This window comes from Alligator sinensis, unplaced genomic scaffold (genome assembly GCF_000455745.1).
Source record: "Alligator sinensis unplaced genomic scaffold, ASM45574v1 scaffold61_1, whole genome shotgun sequence".
Classification (NCBI taxonomy): Eukaryota; Metazoa; Chordata; order Crocodylia; family Alligatoridae; genus Alligator; species Alligator sinensis.
Genome location: NW_005841986.1, coordinates 1,691,853 through 1,713,281, shown reverse-complemented (window position 1 = coordinate 1,713,281; position 21,429 = coordinate 1,691,853). Strand labels below are relative to the sequence as shown.

General features: G+C 46.7%; 1 protein-coding gene across 1 annotated transcript in view; it reads left to right on the top strand.

Annotated features, from left to right (window-relative positions):
* The window catches only part of SH3PXD2A (SH3 and PX domains 2A), a 304,812-nt gene that overhangs the window by 221,545 nt on the left and 61,838 nt on the right, over nucleotides 1-21,429 (top strand). The window contains 1 exon segment of the mRNA XM_025201204.1: nucleotides 1,644-1,775. Within this exon segment, the coding sequence (XP_025056989.1) occupies nucleotides 1,644-1,775 (132 nt within the window).

The following is a 21,429-nucleotide window of genomic DNA, read 5'->3' as shown; positions in this document are numbered from 1 at the left end:
AAAGCCCCGGCACTTTCCCTGCTGCTTCCACTGACTTCGGGCATTTCACTTTGCCATTGCCCTTCTTGTCTCTCTCTAGACTGTGACGGGAACTCTCTCTTCTCAGCATCAGCAAGAAACACTGGTGCCCTAGTCGGTGGCTGGTCGACAAGGCTGTAAATCACTTAAGTGTCTGCAAATGCATTGTGTGTTTGGCGGATCTGAACAGCAATCCTGGATGCTTTTTCTGTCAGAACAGGAATCTGTATTTAAAAATCCCTGTTAGAACGTAAACTTGTGAGAGAACCTACCAGCTTCCCAAATGCTTTCGTAGCACTTCTGTCTGCACTGTCCCAGCAGAAGTGTGTTCAGAGATGGGGTGGCCCGGTACACGCTGTTTATACTACGACTGAGCGATGAGTGAAGGGCATCCCTGCGTCTGCCGCAGCTCGCTGTACAGCAGATCATTCTGCCTCCATCTCTGGCTGTGCAAAATGCCTGTCTTGCCGCTCCACGTCGAAGGAGACTTGCAAAGCCCTAAAAAAGTCATGGGGGTGCATGTCTGAGTGGCAGGGGTGCTTGAGGGGGGGGAAGGAGTTGTCAGGAAGAAGTGTGTGTAATATTACAGGCGTATCTTTTTTCACCCCCCTGGTTCCTGTCCTAAAACACAGATTCCCTCCTATATATTTCCTGACAGCTGAAAACTGCAGGGTGGGGGAGAACGAAATGAAGTAACTTGAGTGTTTTCACACTGGCTCACGAGCCTCCCCAAAAACACTGAAGGGGAAGGAGACGGTACAAATCTCCTGGTTTTTGGTGTGCGTTTTTTCTCCAAGGCTGCATTGCTCTCAAGTGGAGGCTTTTTTTTTTTTTCTTTTTTTTTCCCTTCCCCTAGCCGGGAATGCAGCGCTCCTGGAAACGGCGGTGGGAAGGGGGGGGCCGTGTTTAGTAGGAATCTGGCGCTGTAACTTCTCTTCTGGTTCAAGTAAACAGTCTCGCCGCCCTCCCCTCCTTCCCTTCCTCCACCCCCACCTCCTTTTTCTTTTCTCTCTCTTTTTTTTTTTTTTTTTCTTCCCCCCCCCCTTCAATCCTGCTCATGTGTTTCTATTTAAGGACTGCAGTGCAGACGAATACGATTGGTGTCCACAACCCCCTCTTGACTTTCAGCTCCAGCTTTTAAGACCGGAGAAGGAGCTGATCCTCTGAAGGGAGAACCGATTGTTTTTTCTGTCGGTTTGCTGGGACGTAGCTCTGCCTCCGGACTTGATGCTGCTTCTACCCGGGATTTCTTTTCTCTCTCTCTGAATGGGGACAAAGCTTGTGGAAACCATGTTGGGAAGAGGCTTATTTTCGGACTCCGTCCTGGCGCGCTGTGATTTGTTCGCTATGTTTTAAGCTCTTATTTAAAAAAAAAATTATTATTTTTTTTTTTTTAAATGTTTTTTCTTCCTCTCTCAAATGTCCCTCTGTGCTACTGGGTTGCGGGCCAGAGGAGGCTACTTCTATATGGCCAGCCGTTTGGGGATATGCCGCAAGCCAAGGTTGCGTTCTGATTGGCTTGGCTCCGGTGACAAATTGGCCTATCATGAATCGGACGGACGGAGGTCGCTCTCGAGGAGCCATGGCTGGAAGCTGGCTTACAGCTTGCTTTTTCCCTTCCCCAGGTGCTGACGCTAGCTCCGAGCCCATGATCTTGGAGCAGTACGTGGTGGTGTCCACCTACGAGAAACAGGAGAACTCCGAGATCAGCCTGCAAGCCGGGGAGGTCGTGGATGTCATCGAGAAAAACGAGAGCGGTGAGACACTCGTGCCTATTTTTCTTCTTAATGGTCTGCATTATTTTTATTTTTTTTGTTCTCTCTTTTTTCCCCCACCCCCCTTCAATTCCCCCACCGTCACTCCATACAGCGATATATTAGCTCCATCTGGGACCGTGTCTGGTGGAGGAGGTTGAAGTTTCCCTCTGTTGGTTTGGGCCAGTGGCCAAAATGTTGCCTTCCACCGTAAGAATGTCTCGTAGGTTTGCACGTTAATTAGCCAGTGATCATTAATAGGAACCTAAGGGGGAGGAGAAAACGAGGCGCAGATCATGTGCTCATTCATTAGATCGATGCAGTTGCCCTGCTGTCGCTTTTAAGGGGCTTGTTGGCATTTCCATTACGAATGGCTATTCGGGGGGATTTACAACAAGCTGTTAGACTTGCTCTGGGTTGAAACTTCTCTTGCTGACTCAGCTGCTGGCCCAGAACTGAGAAACGGGGGGTAGAAATAATATGTAAAATAAAACTGCTCTTTTCCTCCAAATGGCCCAACCAGTGCTTCTCTTTTTTTCTCCCAAAGCAGCTGAGGCTCTGTCCTGGAAAAGTGAGGTAAAAGTGAGTCCATGTCACTGCTGGAGTAACCAGCTTCCACTTAGGCAAGGAGATGTTGGCAAGGGACTAGACTGGCTCGGACTGCTGTATTGTGATAGGAAGCCTGGTGTCTCCTAGCCAGCCCAAGCGACTGTCAGAGCCCTCCTGCATAGGTTGGTGGTTGTGAAAGGGTAAATATTGGCTTAAACACCTGCCCACTTTTCCCTTGCTCTGCCTTCTGCATCCAAATCGAACCGTTGTCCCGGGCAGCGGGTCGCCCGCTTCTTGCCCAGAGGAGCTATTCCAGTGTTGGGCCCATTCAGATGAAGATCTGAATCTCAGTCTGAGCACCGGCGACTCTAGTTTGATGGCAGCGGTGTTCTGGGTACTCGGCATTTCTGAGAAGTGGGCTTTGACCCGCGTATCTTGATCTGGATCCAGAAGCCATTCGGCAGAACCCCCTAGCCCAGATTTTCCCCACGGTGATGGTGTTTCTATCCCAAATACCTGTATTTTCACTGAGCATCGCTTCCATGGGTTTATGGAAAGCTAATAACGCTTCAAGTCTATGTACAAGCGATGCATTCGAGGAACGGTTAGCCTGCCAGCTGACTGGCATGGTGGTAAAGGTGTACTATGTGAAAATAAATAGACATTGGTTAGTGGAGCCTTTATGGGTTTTGGGGTATTTAATATTGCGTACATTAGCAAAATGAGCAAGGAGGCCAAAGCACATATTTACCCAATTTAAAGAGATCATTAAGGTTAAAGGAGGGGAAAGACGCCATAAAATATCTTGACACACCTAGTGTAGTGGCTAACGGATTTGTTTGCTAAGAAGTAGACGTTGCCCATGTTGGTCCCAAGGGCCGTATTCTGGCAACTGTCATTCAAATCTGGGATATCTTCTCTCTGCTGTTTTGTGTTTTGTTTTTTTGTTTTTTTTGGGCGATCTTGGTTTGTTTCCGGTTCCAAGGGAGTTTGAGTTGTTCAGACAATGCAAGAGTGTCCGATTTCCCACTAGAAAAACAAGGGGTTTCCAATCCAGTCCAGCCTTCTCTGTTGTGCCTAGCACCATTCATGTAGTTCAGAGCGTGCAGAGGCTTGCCGGGGGAGGAGGGATTGTCTCTAAGGGAAAGTGTTGGCATTGAGTGGGATGAGAGAGCTGGAAAAGTAACATGGCTACAACAACAAAAGAAAGATGACTTTGCTCACCTGTACAGAGTGATTACAGTTTTGTCAAAGTCTCCTTTTAAAATAAATCCAGGGTTTTAGTAGCTGCAGAGAGGTTTGGTGCGGGGGGGGGAAAACCTGTGAAGCACTAATGTGTTGTGATCTAGGCGGAAGAAAATCTTGCCTCTGCTTCCTGCACAACCTTATTCTTCAGAGTCTAGCGTTCACTTCAGCCTCTGGAAACGCACGCTGATTAGTTTAGCATACCCTCCAGCACTGATCACGAAGAGCGGGCTTTCTTGTACTCCTTGATTTTTTTGCTGGGAATTTAAAACGTAAGAGTTGGGAAAACCTTTTGGCTGTAAGGGGCCACCAGCCTGAAATATAGAAAAGCACAAGGAAGGTGCGTTGCTCCTGTCCTGCAGGATATAGGTAGCTGACTGCTAGCAGTGGGAGAGCAGCAGTTGGCCTGGACACTTCTCTAAACCAGGGGTTCTCAAACGGGGGGGTCGCGAGCAACTTTAAAAGGGGGTTGCAAACTTTTCTTCCCTCCCCAGCGGGGCTGCTGCCGCCATCCAGCACTTCGCGCTGCTTCCACCAGCACTTCCGCTTTTGTTGCCAGTGATCCTGGTTTCGCTGGCACGCGGGGGACCCCCCCGCTCCCCTCCGCTCATTGACCCCGGCCACCGGGGCACTCCCCACTTCTCAACCAGCCGTCGGGGGGTATACCAACCACAAAAGGTTGAAAACCGCTGGCTTTAATCAGTAGCTTTAATCGTGGGAAGGTTGTGTAAATTTTATATATTATTTTACAGGGTCGCGGTATCACAGAGTTGGAGAACCCCCTGGTCTAAACATTTTTCTGGTGTAGAAAGTGGGTTGTAAGCTTGCTAAAGTTTAGGAATCTTGCTTTTCAGCAATTCCTGGCTTGGACCAGGTTAGAGACACCGCAGGAAGGGCCTTTTATTTTTTCTAGTAATGTTCATGCTTTTCGGCTTAAGGAGAAGCCAAGATGTGCGCAAGTGATGCAGAAATGAAACGGTAGCAAAAAGAAAAGTGCTGGTGTGAGTTGAGGTATAAATGCAATGTTTGGATGGCCAGTGGATGTTGGGTTGCTCTTCATAGCACATGGATGACCTTTTTTTTTTTTTTTTTCCTCTCCTAGAAAGAGGGATTATTTGGATTGATTTTACCCACGTGAATCTCCACATACAATCAATAGGTGGATTCCCTAGAGGACTGATTGCAAATAGAATCCATCTCGGCTCTTTTTCTGGTCCCAGTTGTCCTGCAGGTTTGCTTCTCTCCCTCTGGCTCAGGCAGGTAAAAATCCAGTGAGCCTTTCTGAATGTAATTTCTAGTGATGATGGCTCAGTGGTAGGAACAGATGTTTCCTTGCAGCGCTGCCCATGTGCGCAAACATACAGAACAATTGGACAATTGTTCACTGCTTAGTTCAGACCATTACCATCAGACTGAACATCATGCTGAATGCATGACATCCACTCTGCTGCGCTAATGCCTCTGATGAAAACCTTTCCTAGAGATCGTGTATATATAATTACATGCCGTACGGGGTTTGATTATGTTTAAACTATGCTGTAGGAAAGCTGGAAATGCAGACGCAATACTTGTCTCAGTTGTTCCAGTCGGGTCGCATCGTGATACCACACAAAAATAGCTAGGAGGTGAAGCTGCCAATGGACGTTGGTGACAACAGATCTGTAAAAGGAACCGTATATTCTGTTGAAAGACCCAAGTTAGTTTAATAGCAACATGGGGGCCTGTCCTCTGTGTGCTAAAACTTGGAAGCAGTTTTGCAGATGGGGTGAAAAACGGTGGCAAATCTGGTTTTTGGTTTTGTCCTTTGTCAGCAGTTGCATCAAAGCCGCCACGACGCAGGCTGGAGAAGCAACCGCATGGTTTGCCTTGCTTGGGGGGACGATCTGCAAGAGGTGAACTGAAAACAATGCGGCAGCCTTGATGGGCCCGAACCAGACTTTGGCCTAGTGATCAATCTGTCTGGCTTTAAAAGAGGAACGGGGAGGCTTGCCATGGAGCAGCCGATTGTCTGTTTGCTCTGGTCCCACAGCAAGTGGAAGGGAGGCAACATAGCTCTTCCTTTTCCCATTCATATTGCCTTTTAATGTAACCTCTGTCCTTCTCCCTGGAAGGCCTCCATTCCCAACCTGGGAAGAGTACCGTTCTGTCGTCCTGTGGTGTCGGTCCTGGAGGAGATCACTGCGCCCCTCGCAGCACAGAGAAAGCTCCCGGGGTTTGAAGCTGTGTTCAAATCCCATTAGTTGTAACTAATGTAATTAGTAATTGGAAGCACATTCAAATGATCCAATCCTGCAGGGCATGTTAAACTACTTGAGCACAGAGGAGCGGAGTCAGGGATGCTTGGAAAGCTGCCTTGGTTGTGAGTAACGGTGTTGCACTTACATAGGCAAAGCAAGTCATAATCAAAGGATCTTTTTTCTATCTACAAGAGGAGGAACGAACTGCAGAATCTGGATTCTAGCTACCCTGAAGTTCAGGCATGTTCAGATCCAGTTATCTCTGCTATTTAGGTTTTTTTTTCTTTAAGTGATCCAAACAGTCTTCCGCGTGCCAGCAAACACGGGACGCGTCCAAGTCCTCGAACTGAAAACTCCTCCGTTAATGCTCCAACATGCCAGTTGCAATGTCAATGAGACGCACGTGATGAGTAAATTTGGAGACCTTTCCAGCTGCGTTGTATCAAGCATGAGTCCATTCAACCTGCCAGTTATTGCAGCTGTCACCGAAACTCATCTTGTTCAGGCAGAATCCCACTGAAATGAACGGGACTTTCTACAGCTAAAAGCAATCTTCATTCAATATAGGCCAGCTGTCAGGTATTTTTAAAGGAAATAATTATCATACATGCCAGCACAAATCTGTCTTGAGACCTCCCCCTGACCTCTGGCTTCAGTAGAGTGGTAGTTACCCTGCCAGGCATATATTTGGGGTCTGTTATCCCTATGCCACGTGCAATTATGTCCTTCTAGTGTTCACTGCGGTTACATGTGCATCAAGAGGGAAATTGTAGAGCATTGCATTCAGTTCAGAAGTGCTCTGTAGCACTAGTCCTTTCCCCAAAGCTGTGTTGTTGTTTTTTTTGGGGGGGTTTCAAATCAATTATTGCACTTGTTTAAATTTATCTTTAGCTAGCAGGTACACTCTAAACAGGCTTTTGTAAAATCGCTGCAGAATCCAGTTCAAATTTGAAGTGTGATAGGCTAGGTTTTAACTGCAGCAAAAAAACTCAAGCAACAGATTTGAACTGCTTTTATTGCCAGCCTTCACAGTACAAATGCCTGACTCAGTCTATGCAGAATTTTTGTTTTAAAAAAAGAGAGGGGAAGAAAAATTGGACCTGAGTTGACTCCTTTACTTGCCAAGTTTCGCTTGGACGCAGCTTGAAACGGTCAAGTTATAAATTTGTGGCAATGCCGTTTGTAATGGAAACCCTGACAGACCGTTAAGTATAACTGTACGACCAAGCGCCTTTTTTATACTGTTCTTCTTCCGTAGCTCTGATCAGAGGGGCGGCTTCAAGGCTCCTTACATGTAACCCAGGGGGATTTGCTTTTGTGGTGGTAAAACGTGGGATGGCATTTTCAGCTGGGCTGAACAAGCCCATAGCCATTTCCTTTGCAATTACATAGCTGCAGACCTATTTCCAATATTGTATTACACGCAATGTATAAAACAAACCTATTATGGCTCGTGTAATTTTATCGGGACCCAGGGGGATTTTTTTGGTAAGGGGAATCGCTCCTTTTCTTGTTGCTTGCTGAGATTATCTTGTGGCAATGTGAGATGACTTCTTGGAGTGTTTTGTGCTTGACAGTAATAGGGGCCTTTGTTCTCTAAGGCATGTTAGCCAGTGAGCCTCAAACCCTGGTCTGTCCCCCAGTGTCAGTGGCTGTGTGAATACCTGGCAGCATACTCTGTATCCTCACCGTGGAGGATCACGTGTACCTTGGGCTTTAGACCGGTTTCTTTTGATTATTGCGACTAAATGGAGTCAGGCTCCACCACAACTTTGCTTCCCTGGGGAAAGCTTGCCAGCCTTTCCTCTGTCCCGTCATCCTGACTGCTACCCAGGACAGCGTATCCAAATCCTAGCCCACAAGATAAATGGGAGCATCTATTCACATGGCGCGAGGCATCCCAGAGTGCTCCGTTCATTGCTCAGTGTCCTGTGCCTAGGGCCTGCTAAAGGAGGCCCGGCCCCTTGCTTCGTCACAATCACTGCTCTGATTAGACTTCCCAAATAGCTAAACAAAATCTTAGCCATGAATCAAATCTGTCCGGGGTTGGAAGGAGCCTGGAAGTCATTAGGCTTATTTAATACTTGCTGTTCCTCTTATTTTAAGTTTCCAGTATTGCCTAACTGATCCAATCATGATCCACAGACTCGGGGGTTTAAGAGGTCCTGCCTTGTACTTGTGAAAGCGCCTGTTTTCATTCTTGGTTGCTGGAGCAGCCTTTCTCTTCACTATGCTGCTCTCTGCTCCCAGATCTCCTCCCATCGCTTACCACTGCTGGCCCTACATCCCTAAGTATCACACCTAGACCACCAGCACCTGCAGTTGCAACTAACCTTCCCCCTTCGAAATGGAGGAGGAGGACAAGCGCGAGATCGAACATGTTTTGCAGCGAACATGTGTGAATGTGCATGTAAATAACTGGGATTTAATTGATAACCTCCTGGATTCCCTTCCCTGACTCTCATCTCTCCTGCCTGCCTATCTGCTGCATTTCTGGTGAGAGACCAGTCGTTTTTTCTTTTTCGTGGTGCCACGCACACAGCTGTGCTCTGTGAATACCATATCTTCTCACATATGACATGTACCTCCTTTTAAAAAAAAAAAAAAAAAAACCTAAACAAACCAAAACCCCCCAGCTGCTGATAATTGGAGTGCACATTATATGCAAGAAAATATGGTAAGAGCAGCTTATCAGAATAGTCAAATCTGTACGTGATGAACAGGGAGCTGGCTCAGCTGCCGCTACTCGAGGTGCAAGACATGGGAGGTGACTTACTACAAGCAAAGATCTTCATTCTGCCTTTCAGAAAGAAACCAGGTGTGCGTCTTATTCTAGGGTCTGGTGCACATGAGACAATACGGTACTCACAGTTTTGTTCTCTAGCTTTAAGTTTGCTGCATAACATAATGTTGCTGAGCTTAGACAACTCTTTTCTTTGAGAGTCCTTACTGACTGAAGTAACTTGGAGGCAGCGCCCCGTTCTTTGGGCGGTCGGAATACCTATACAACTGCACGCCATGCACATGCATTTAATATGGTTGCTTAGGACATGATGATTAGTTGCACACCCGACTGGTGGCTGTGCAGTAGACACTTGTGTGCAAATTACTTAACATGTGACTAGACACATTATTTCAGGTACGGTTAAGCATCTTTTTTCCAGTAACTTAACTCTCTCTTGCCATACATGTCAATGTTCTCAGGACCACCAGCCTGGTCCATAGGACCCGGGTCTGGTCTGAGGCTTAGTCCTGACCATAGCGGGTCACCGATAGGGCTAGGACATCTACAACAAGTTGCCTCGCCCTCTGGATTACTGTTTTTCCTTGTCCTTTCATATATTGCTTGTTTGGTCCCTTTTGGATTGTGGCCACTCCTAAGGGAGGACAGTCTCTGACAGCGCAATGGGGCCGTGATCATGATCGGGTCATTTAAGCGCTACTAGAATCTTAAACTAAGAGGGATAGCAAGTATGACGAAGGCTGAAGTTCAGTGCTGACAAGTGCAAGGGGTTCCCCCTCAGGAAGAATAATCAAAAATACAAATGCAACATGGGTGACACTTGGCTGGGTGGAAGCATTATGGAGACGGGTCTGGGAGTCTCGGTAGATCACAAACTCAACAGGAGTCTGCCGTGTGATGTAGCTGCACAAAAGGCAAATGCAGTTTTGGGATGAATCCAGTAGGTGCAAGACGTGGGGGGTGTCAAGTAGAGGCACTATCAAGATACGGAGAAGTTGGGGTCCAGAGGCAGGCGACAAAAGTGATAAAGAGTTTGGAAGGCAAGTCATACGAGGAGAGGCTCAAGGAGCTAGGTATGTTCAGCTTGCAGAAGAGGCACTTCAGAGGGGACTTGATATCGGTCTTCAAATACTCGGGCTGCCAGAAAGAAGTGGGGAAAGCACCTTTTCTTTCTTGCTGCAGGAAGTAGGGCACTGACCAATGGCTTGAAGTTGCGGTAGGTATAGATTGGATATCCAGAAACGAATTCTTTGCCATTAGAGCAATGAGGCAGTGGAATATATGCCTAGAGAAACTGTGGGGTCTCCATCACTGGAAGTGTTCAAGAAGCTGGACAGCGATCGGCCGGGGATGACCTGGGTATCGCTATGCCTGCGTTCTTCTGTAGGTTTTCCCGTGCATCTGAGCTTTACTGGTTGCTTTCCTGCTCCTGCTGGGGCTGAAACCAGACGGTTCCTGGCTAGACGGTCTTGCCCCTGCACTCGGGATCAGACCGATCTCCGTATTTGGGGCCAGGGAGGGATTTTACCCTGTGGTCAGATCCGTACAGACCGTGGGGTGTTTTGCCTTCCTCTACAGTGTGGGGAAGGGGAGACATGACCCTCTTCTTGGGATCTCTTGACCATATATTAAAAGCCTTTAAAACAGCAGGATGCTGGCCACCGTGGTCCCCCTGCTTTACCTGTGGTAGGTTGGGGTGTTATATCTCGTGTTGTGTCAGGGTTGTGGAGTTTTATGAAGAAGTTAGACAGTGGATTTGTATAGGATGGTTTGGATATGCATGATCCTGCTTCAGGCAGGGTGTTGGACCAGATGACCTGTGCAGGTCCCTTCCAGTCCTACTTGTCTGATGCTATGGCCGGGACTCTTGACCTAAAGACTTCCCGGTTCTTCCAGCCCAGGACAGGCTTGATCCATAGCTAAGGCTTTGTTTAGCTGTTTGGGATGGATTGTGTAACAACCTTTTCTGTTTTTGCTCTCTTGTACACTCCCGTGCCTGGGTTGGATAACTTGGACCAGGTACAAATATTTCTTTCTCTGAATCTCAGGATTGCTTAATTCTTGGCAGAACAAAGAGTCCCAGAAGGTGTGGGCTCCTGGGTGATTCAGTAAGGGTGTTTTTGGAGAGTGTGACTGTGTCTTGGTGGCTCTGCGGGGTTAAACCAAGGAAGTAAAGGTGTCCATTCTCATTAAATAAGCCCTTCTTTCATGACCTCCCACATCAGAAAAGTGAGGGTGGTAGAATTTACCCTCAAAACGGGAGGGATGCTGACCCAGTCCAGGTCGAAACCTTTAGTAATGAAGTCTTTTATTTTAATTGAGACATCCAAAAGTTGGAGGATTGGGGGGGAGTATAGATGTGTGCTCTGTTAGGCTCAGAGCAGATGGCTACAACGCTAAGTACACTCAGTGCTGACTTATTTAAATGTGTCTGTCAGGCAGAATCCTATTCGGGGGATCCCTTGTCATACAGGTTTGTGTTTGGGATTGGGATTGACCGTGCAAGTCACGGGGTGACTAAGTTCTGAATAGCTGGGGGGGGCCGCGGAGATCAGATGAATAGGCTGCAAGCACTCCAGTACGGCAGGCAGGCTGCACTGTGGAGCTGTTTAGAAAGGACTGAATAGGAAGGAGAACTTTATTCTGAGCTCCCCAAGAGTGACCGGGTTGGAAGGAGCTCCCGTTGCTGCCGACTCTTCCTTTCCCCTCCGACGTGGAGTGCAGAGTTGTGGGCAGTTGTGTCTAGTGACTCGAATGGCTTTGCTCTGGGCTGGAAGCAGCATTTAGAGGTCTGTAGAAGAGAACCAAAGAGCTCAGGTTAAACCTTTCTCAATCTTCTTTTCCAGCTGTTTGAATAAGCCTGTAAAAAGTTTAGGATTCTTCTGTTCCTCACTTTAGCATCCGACAAGGCTGACATGTTAAGTGTGAGGTTGGGTTTAATTTCCAGTGGTCACAGACTACCCAAGGTAATCTCTCTCAAGGCATTTAATCCCTCTGGGCCTCGACTCCAGTTGTACAGCTCAGGAACAGTCCTGCTTTCTTTGTCTCGCCTGTTTTTTGTCTTCCTTTGTCTTGCCGGTGTCTCTGCAGTTCCTAGCATGGCGACTCCCTAACTTCCATTGGGCCTACTGCGCTCATACAAATGTGTGGTGCAAAATGGGCATTCATTTGGAGTGTGTCATAGTGGTTTTCCAGTGTTGTGCAACAGTCTTGTGATATTTTTCATTTTTTAATGTAACGCACATGAGCATCAGGGGTTTCTTAAGGAAAATCTCTAAGAGGAAAACAAAACAGGAATCCTAATGGAGAAGGATGCTTTCTGCCCGCTACCTCTGGGAGAGCCGTTCATGCCAACTCTCCTCCATTAAGATATTGGCATTAATGTCACTTGTCCTACGGCACCATAGGGAATCCCAGGTCTTGGGGACTGCCAGGAGGAGTCCGTCCATGCTGACGATGGCTTGTCCCTACGCATTGACCAGACAAGGTCTTGTACCAACTTGTGTGATATTTTTTTTTTCCCCCCCATCTCTCCCCTTCAGGTTGCTCTTCTCACTGTATAAACCTCTTTTTTGAGATTTTTTTTCCCCTTTGCTCAGCTGCTGCCAAACACTAAGGCTGCTCCACCGCCCTTGACTCTCAGTTCGACAATTTGAGGGTGTGGACATACATACAAACGCTTGGAGCCCTTTCAAAAGTGGGACCGTTTCCAGAGGGCAGCAACTGGTAGGTTATAAATCGGCGCGTCTGTGCCACATTTGAATCGGACTCTGTTAATTTGCACAGCGATTCAAATGTAGTAAATCACTCCAATTTGGACTGTACCAGCCGCTGCCCTCTTGCAGTGCGCTCTGCCCTCCCTTTGTTCCAAGTATTTGTGTGTCCACGGCCATAGGCAGACAACCTACACCTATGGCCACAGAAGTTTTTTAAAGATACCTGAAGGGTCACGTAATCTACCTTCTGCACAGATTGGCTGTCACTAAGCTAGCCCAGGGAGGCAGCGACCCAGCCAAAACTTTCAGCGAAGGAGATCCCACAACTTCTCTAGGCAGCTCGTTCCCTTATCCCTCTGTTTGCTACAGTTTTTCCTGAGCTTTGAGTTAGCTAGGCTTTGCATGTGTTAAACTCATTGCTTCGTGTCCTGCCCTTTTTGGCAAGGGAGAACAAGGTTTATTCTTTTTCCTCCATCTTGATGGCAGCTCTTCAAATATTTGAAAAGCTCTCTCCTGTCCTCCCCCTGAATCTCCTTTCCTCCAAACTAAACATACCTAGTTCTTTCATCCTTTTCTCCTAAAAAGGTCCCCCCTCTCTTTGATGTTTAACTGCCTTCTAAGTCACAAAAGGTTATCCCTTCAAACTGCTGTTACGCATAGCAGCTGTGTTAGCAGAAAGGTGTCCCAAAGATTCCTTGGACGCATGCTCCAAACCATCAGGCGCGGTCTGATGGACAACCTGCCAAAGTATGACCTCTCGTTGAAGTTGTTTTGGGTCCTGCTTGGGGCTTGACCCTGGTCATGGAGAAAGTGGCATAAAAGATTCTGCTGAGTTGAGATTCCCCCGCGTGCATCTCTGCCCAACTTCTAGGAAAGCCTTTCTGCTGCTCGGTTCTTCTTAATGCACCGGGTTTGGTTTTCGTATGTAAGCTGGGCACCCACGGAGGGGACAGTGTTGCCCTGAGAAATCTCTCACTCGGTTACCCTAACAGGTAAGAAAGTAGTAAAAAAAGAAGGGGGTTGGGGGGTCCTCCTAAAGTGTTCTTTCTTTTTTTAACTTGGGAAATCTTGCCTATAGAAGCCATCCCTCTCGTGTGTGCATCTTTGCTTCCCTCGCAAATACTTCTTGCAGAAAGGCAGGCAAGGTTCTTTGGGTAAATCTAATTATCTCCTTATTAGGCCAGCTAAAATAGTTGGAAAAACTCTTCTTTGCAAGCTTTCAGGTACAAACGCCCTTCTTCAGTGTTTGTACCCAAAAGCTTGCAAAGAAGATGACACACATGCAAACTGTTCATCTTGTGTTTTATATTATAATAATTATTATTATTATTATTATTATTATAATAAAATAGAAAACACAAGATGAACAGTGTGTTTCAAACACACTTTCAAACACACGTGTATATACGCACATGAACACACTATTCATCTTGTTTTCTATTTTACAATATATGTAGATGTGTGTGTACATATAACAATATGTAATATTTTATAACTCCGTGTGTGTATGTGTATATGTATACACATACTGTTCATCTTGTATCTTATGTATTTTAAAATACAAGATGAACAGGATGTGTGCGCATATATATACTGTTATAAAATACAAGGTGAACAGTATAATAAACGCATGTGGAGGTACAAACTATGATCCTTTACATCAGCATTTCAAGGACTTCCCTCTAAATGACTGTCCATTAGGTTTGTCTCCAAAAGGACATGCTACCATTTTCATTCTTAAATGTACTGAAAAGTGGAGGTAGGAGTCTAACTGGTGTTTTTCTTGTGTTAGGTAGTGGTAGCATGGCAACTGGGTCGTATAGAAATCCTCAGCAAAGCGGATAGCTTTTACGTGGTAGATGTATACTATTTTCTCTGTTTGTTCTCCCTTGTGTGGTTGGGTTGCCTGTTTTTCCATGCCCTGGCTATCAGGCTGGTAACTCCTGAGATGAGATGAGGGTGGAGACGTAGTGATCGCTAAATATTCTTAGACACATTTTGGATGAAAGGTAAGAGCCTTGAGCCATTGTGCAATTCTCTGCTCACAGATGTGCAGGAACCCTGCATGGCGGGGCAGTTCTGCCGCCTGTGCGTGAAGGTAGCTCTTTTGCGCAGAGTACGACGACTGAGAGATTTTGAGTCAAAATGGAGTGAGATTGGTCAAATTACCGCAGCACACCTAAAGAGAAGGATGGATATGGATGCTTGTCCATTTCTGTTGATCTCTGCTTCTAAGTTCAGCAGTTAAATCTCTGTCCCAGCTTTGCTTGTGGATGTAGCTTTGGAGACTTTCTTGCCGCGGGGTTGAACTGAGGCAGAAAGCTGGGCTAAAATACCCTTGGTTGAGGGAGACATCCAGGTGTCCTTTCGGTCACTGCTGGAGGAGTTAAGTAGCTTTTCTTGTTTGGTTGTACTGGAAAACCGTGGTGAAGTTATTAGATGTTCATTTTTTACTTCCGAGTTGGCTGGTGTGCTTCAGCGGTTTCCGTGGGGGACGCCCTCCCCGGCGAGGTGGTTGTGAATGGCGAGCTCCCAGATGCATTAAACACGAGGCTGCTTATGTTTTTCTGTGCTCTGTAGGTGTCTTTTTGTAAGGCCAGTCCTGTTGTTAGGACGCTTGCTCTTTGTTACAGGATTTGGAGAGGAGCTGAGGAGCGTGGAATTAAATGCCCAAACCAACCTCGTCCTGCAGGGAAAAGGGCCGGCGCTTAGAGTAAGACTCGTCCCGCCCTGTCCCTGTTGTTGTCATTGGGACTTGGGAGAGCTGATGCCAGAACCGGGATGTAGGCAAGGCTTGGGAGTTCCACCTGGATTTCTTAAATCCACAGGCCAGAGGGATATCCTTTCCTTTGCTTTTCTCAGCCATGTACAGAAAGGATGTGGACACACTGGAGAGAGTCCAGCGAAGGGCAATGAAAATGGTTGTGGGGCTGGGGGACAGGACTGGTGAGGAGAGGCTGAGGATAATGGGCTGATTTAGTCTGCAGAAGAGAAGACCGAGGGGGATTTGATAGCAGCCTTCACCTCCCTGCAGGGGGGCTGCAAAGAAGATGGAGCTGGGCTGTTCTCAGAGGTGGCAGACGACAGGACAGGGAGCAATGGGCTCCAGTTGCAGCAAGGGAGGTTTAGGTTGGATGTTCAGAAGAAAGCTCTCACTAGGAGGGCAGCAAAGCCTTGGCTGGGATGATGTAGTTGGGGCTGGCCCTGCTTTGAGCAGGGGGTTGGACTAGATGTGACCTCCTGACTCATTTTCTATGATCTAGAAGGAAAGCTTTAGGAGAAATGGCCCTGTAGGACTTTCTTGGGCCTCTTCTGCATTTGAGCCCTGTATACGGGAATGGTGCAATGTAATCTACAGTAATTTGCTTTGAGCATTTGGATCTAAAAGGATTTTTCCCCCTGCTTCCAGAAGGAGCCAAAAAACATACAAGTTTCATTTGGGACCAGAATGAGAACAGACTCTTGGCATTTTTTTAAGCCCTGGCATAAAGACTTGCCACATCGTGGAACATTTCTAGTTGGGAGGGATGAGGAACAGCTACTGATTTTCCCCCCCACACACACACTTTAATACCTCTAGGCAATAGCAACAGACATCTTGGTGTAGTTGAAGCAAAGGGTGTGCAGATACTTGCAGAGCAAGTGTGGCAAAAAAGTAGACCTTCCTCCATGCAGTAGTATCTCTCAGTGTTTCTAGGCTCCCTTCCAAGAGTCTTGCAGGGAAATGACTTCTCAAGCTGGAAATTGCACGGTTCAATCTTAAATCCCCTCTCTGCTTCTCCCACCCCAGCAGAGACCTCCATCTCGGACCACGTTGTCTGAACAGTCAAGCAAGGTAGTTGTGACCAGACACCTACCTTCTGTCGCACACTCTTCTCTGGTGCCCGGGACGGCAAACTAAGAGGGGACACGAGGGGAAACTGCCAAGCATCAGTCGGGCTTTTGCTTGTTGCCCCTACGGCCACTGCCAGCTTTAGGACTCTGCAAGCTTGCAAAGCAAATGCTTCCAAGGAAAATCTGCTTTTCATATTGGAATATGTTAACATTTGTAATGATTGGGTTTCCTGTATCAGCCAAATAGGTCATAAGCACAGGACTGCTGCAGGAGTTGGCTGGTGCCAAGACAATAGGCTATTGCTAAGCACTTCCAATCAGCTCTGTAATTATCCCGTGGCTTAGATTTCTGGGGATATGGCAGCTGAAAACCCAGCCTTTCCATGGTCTTTTGTTACACCAACGTTGTTTTGTGGTGGTGTTGTGTGTTGTGTTTTTTTTCCTTTTTAAATCTGGGATTCTCATTACTGACAACACATGCGGACTGACTTTTTTTTGCCCTTTTGTTCAATTAAACCCTCTTGTTCACGTTCCTGATTAATAGTCACAGGGATTATTTTTGTAATCGTTCTAGGCCCATTTTTTTTAAACGAACTGAAGCAAAAGATGGATGGCACTATTTTGTTGTGTCAGCTGAGGACAAGATGAATAAAGCATGGGGTGAAATGTGTGTTTCCTTATGCTGCGTAGCAAACGGGCAGTTCTAATAATACTTTGGCAGCGAGTCAGGTAAGCTGTAATCATTAGCAGAAAAGTTTCAGTTACAACCAGAAATATTACTTTTGGCATTCGCGTTGAGACTATTCAGTTTCCTCGCAACTCAATTACTTGGCCCCTCTCGAATTAAGCAAAGCCTGTAAAAGCAATTCCCATTCTTATTAAATACATAGCGTAACCAGGGTTGAGGTGAAGTCCTAAAAGAGAGGTGTTTTTAAGATGCCTGTTCATTCAGTTTTGAACCTCAAGCTTTCATGTACACTTGGTGGCGAAACCGGTAATTATTGTTGTGGTGGAAACCTGTTTGGATTGTGATTTAAATGAACCAAAGTGTTCCTGGATCGTTTGCCTGATGGGAAGAAGTGCCCTGGATCTCCGTTGCATTGGTTGGTTTCTCTATAACCGCTTTTCATTGACTTGTCAGCTTTTTTCTGCATCTTGATACTGTGACATCATCTGAAAACTTTGCATTTGACAGGACATCGCTTGAGTGCCAACTGAAACGGTTTGGACTGTGTCTGGGGATTTTGGTTGGGTTTTTTAAATCTGTTCGTCTCTGGTAGTAGCAAGTATTTCCCAGCCCTCGTTTCTGTTATGCAAGAAAGACAAACACATTCATGTTAATTCTCAGGATGAGCCCAGGTTTCCTTTGCTGCGGATGAATTGTCTTCTGTTGTGCTCCATCGGTATGCTTTAACGGATCCGTCTTATGTTATGGTGACTTACCAGCTGGCAACTAAAAGTGCGTTGATTTAGTCATTACTGTTAATGTTGGAGGTGTGATTGCAGCCCGTGTAGACTGACTTGAGCTAAGTTTCAGTAGCAGTGAAGATGATGATGCCCAGGGGTCTGGATGGCAACAAACCCAGGTTAAAATTGGTGTTGATCATATCATCACTGCCTTTTTGGTACCCAAGCTAACTAGGTTGAAGCTGCACCCATGCTATTCTCCCCTCTGATTTTGCAGTGTAGACATCTAGTTGGTGAGCTGATACCTTGCATCGCTCTGCAGACCTTATAGATATATAGGTGGCTTCACCCACCAGTGAAATACAGCCAGCTCGGCCATTTTAAGAGCCACTGCTCTTTTGTCACAGTTCCTTTAACACTATACAGGGAGCAGAAGGGTAACTATATGAAAAGGATAAAGCATTACACTGCAGGACAGCCTAGGGAAGCTCAGATTATGGTGTCCAAATGGGAAATTGCCTAGGCTATTAGTGGGAACGCCCCAGAGTGCCAGGTGCCCTGGGGTGAAAACTGTGGGATCTTTGAAAGCCACGTGTCGTGTTGGGAGACGTGCCTGCCACCCCACTCAAATGGTGGCATTATTTGATATCCTACAGGGTCAGTGGGTTAGGATTTTGAGAACGGCTATCTACCTAGTGAATCGCCAACACCACAACCCACTAATCAACACCCACTTGTTTCATAGAGACTCCTCATCTGAGCTGGACTGAGATCTCATTGTTGGGTTGGTTTTTTTTGTTGCTGATGACTATACCTAAGGTGACCAGGATTACTTCTGGAGGGTAGTCGGAGTGAATTTGAAACCCTAGGATTAAACTGGTGACTAAGCTCTCCACTGTCCTGAAAACAGCCTTGCAGTCTGCATTTGAGTTAGTTGGGGAAGCCACATCACAGGGGCTCTTGAGAGCAGAGGGGATCCTGTGTGCGTGCCTAGAAAAGGGGGGGAAGAGGGGCAGGGAAGATGATCTCCCTTGCAGCTGCTTCCTCAAGACTGAAGTAGGACTAGCAAATGTGAGCCATGCATTCTATAATATGTAATGGGAAAGCATTGGGTGAAGGAGACCTTGTTCTCAATGCAAGCAAAAAACAGAGTTGAAGCTCTAAGGAGAAGAGCTAGCGAAATAATATCTAGAAATGAACTGGTGCTTCATCTCATCCCCTCTCGGCCCCCCATTTACCAGACATTTCATAAGACAGCAGAAAGCTGCTGAGAATATTTGCTGGGCTAAGAAGGAGCGAAGTTTGCAGACAACCAGTTTCTGTAACTACCAGTTAAATTACACACCCAGCCCTTCCAGACACCACTGCGGTGTGTTTTTTGGAGTCAGCTCTATATTGCCTGGGTTTTAGGTTTTTTGACTCTTTAAACAAAGCAGGCAGCCAGGGCTTAGTGTGCGAGCCGTTCTGGCTATTTAGAAACTGGCAAGGATAGTTTAGGGTATTTTTGTTTCTCCCCAGCAAAAACTTCCAGGTTGGAGAGTGGCCACATAAAAGAAGTTCCCTTCTCCCAAGGGTCTTCCTTTCAGCATATCCCAATTTGAATCCTTCCTCTCCTAGTGCGACCGTTGCAGGAAAAAGTGTATGTGGAGGCCACTTATAGGCTGGATGTCTCTAGGGAAAGTTCACAGCATAGCCAGACACTGATCGGCATTTGGCTCTGATTTACGGAGACTCTGTTGTTCGGTGACCTTTGTGGGAACTAAATTGGTCTCAAGCCATTTTCTAGTGGTCTATTGTCTGCATCAGGGGAACCACCACCGCAGCCGATACCCCACTTTGTCCCTTTGTGAGCATATGCAGGGAGCAGATGGGCTACAGGGCATCCCCTTGGTATTCCTCCATCGGGGCACAGAGCGCCACAAGTGCACTAGATTAGCGGCACCACTTGGTTATCCATAAAGGTCAGCATGGCAGCTTGAAGGGATGGTCAAAGTGCTGCTCACCCACCCTGCCAGCATGTGGAAATTGCACTGCACCCCATTAAACTAGCTTGACTCTTGCTCCAGCATGTGCTTTTCAGCCGGCACTTCGGATGCCACGTGCTACCAGTCCCATTGTTGCTTGGAGCCCCTGTGTGGTCTCCTATCTATTTTGGCGGACATGTAATATTAAACATTTCTTGTTGCGGGGGGAAAAGGTCAACTTGGCCTTTCCCAGTATCTGCTGTTGCCTCGGCAGAGCAGGGCACTTCTAGCAGCAATGGCAGCTCCCCGCTTCCTTCAGATTAGTTAAGATCCCCCATTAAAGACTCCTTAGCATGCAGGAAGGAGCACGATGCTCTGAAAAAAATGTAATTGGCCTTTTTTCAAGTTCTCGAGAGAACCAACCTTGCAAATTCTGTAGGCCTGGAAGTCTGCTGTAGTCACCCTTAATGAAATAAAATTGCAGACTTTTTTTCCTCTTAGCTGTTCTCAAGCTGTGACTTCACTAGGGTTTATTGTAGGGACTATGCTTGCACTTATAAGGCAGAATCCTGGAGCCACTTTTATCCATTGTAGCTTTGTTAATGTTTGTCTTGCCAGTGACTTGGCAGGAAAGAGCCTGAATTGCTATAGCCAAGCTTTGGTTACAGTTGTCTTCACTTACTACAGTAGTGATATTTGCTTTCTTATTTCGCATTCAATTTTAAAGAGCAACCCTAAAGGTCCGAGTGGCATACCTCTGCCTCCTGAAGTCGATAGCAAGTGCGTAACGGCCTGGGGAGAAGGCAGAATTGAAAAGAGGAGGGGGAAGGAAGGATCTGTGAAGAGCAGGGTGGCGTTGCTTGCTTTCTGTAAGGTGACCTGAGCAAGAGCTTCGATAGGAGTTATAGCAGTTGATAATGGGGAAAAATATATAATTGCCATTCACACTGTAAGCTATTCACTTCTGTTGCTGCAGTGCTTCCTCCCGCTCCCTCCCGTCGGAGCACGTAAGACTGGCGCTGGCTGAGTTCTTGAACAAACTGCCCAAGCACAGGAGGGGAAAAAGGGGCTAGTCGGGAGGGAGAGTTGACCTCCCATTCTTCCCCTGATTTTTAGATTAAATTAAATTCAAACAACGGGTAAGTGTGAACCCCTAGAAATCCCACCGATTTGAATGAAGATGATGGAAGCTATAGATGCTCGGCACACTTCAAAATGATCTGGGGATCTTTGAGCCTGTGCCAAGTGTCCTCTGAACGTAGTAAGAACAAAAAGCTCTTAATTAACCTTTTTTGTGACAAGTGCCCTTCTGAGTGAATGCGGCAGTTAACCCTCACTCTCTTCCTACTTGCTTTATATTACTTAATGCCTCTCCTGTGCTGCCTGCTCCTCTCTTGCTTTGTGCTCCCATTCTCAGAGTTCAATAATTCATTCTGGACTTCTATTTTAAATCTGCATCTCTCCTTTCCCTTGTCTGTGATCCTTTTTTTAATGCCCTCTTTTTCTTAAGAAGGCAGTCGGCATGCACAAATCGGTAAGAACTCCATTCAAGTCCAATGAGCCATCCAAGAATTACTGTATTTATAACTGGGACCCAGATTTAGTTTGATGTCTCCTCCCTTTTACTCTCTCAGCTGTACCAGGCCAACTTATGAGGCTACGTGCAACCCAGCCAAAGGAGAGAGCCCGACTGTCCCCAGAAGCGTAGAAATTGTCTTATGCCTCACATTTGGCCTCGGATGTTTTCTGCCATCCCACCTGGTACCCATCTAAATACTATTTAGGGAATATCCCAGAAAAAGGTAGTGACGTGAGGACGGATCCTTTTTGGTGACAGCTGTCGTCAGAGGTGGAAAATGCATTTGCCAGCAAGCTAACACTGAATGGCGACCTCTGCTTTTATGCTTCTCTTCACTGCTGGTTTGGAGGACTTGGAAATCATCGCTCCTGGATGTCGGCAGA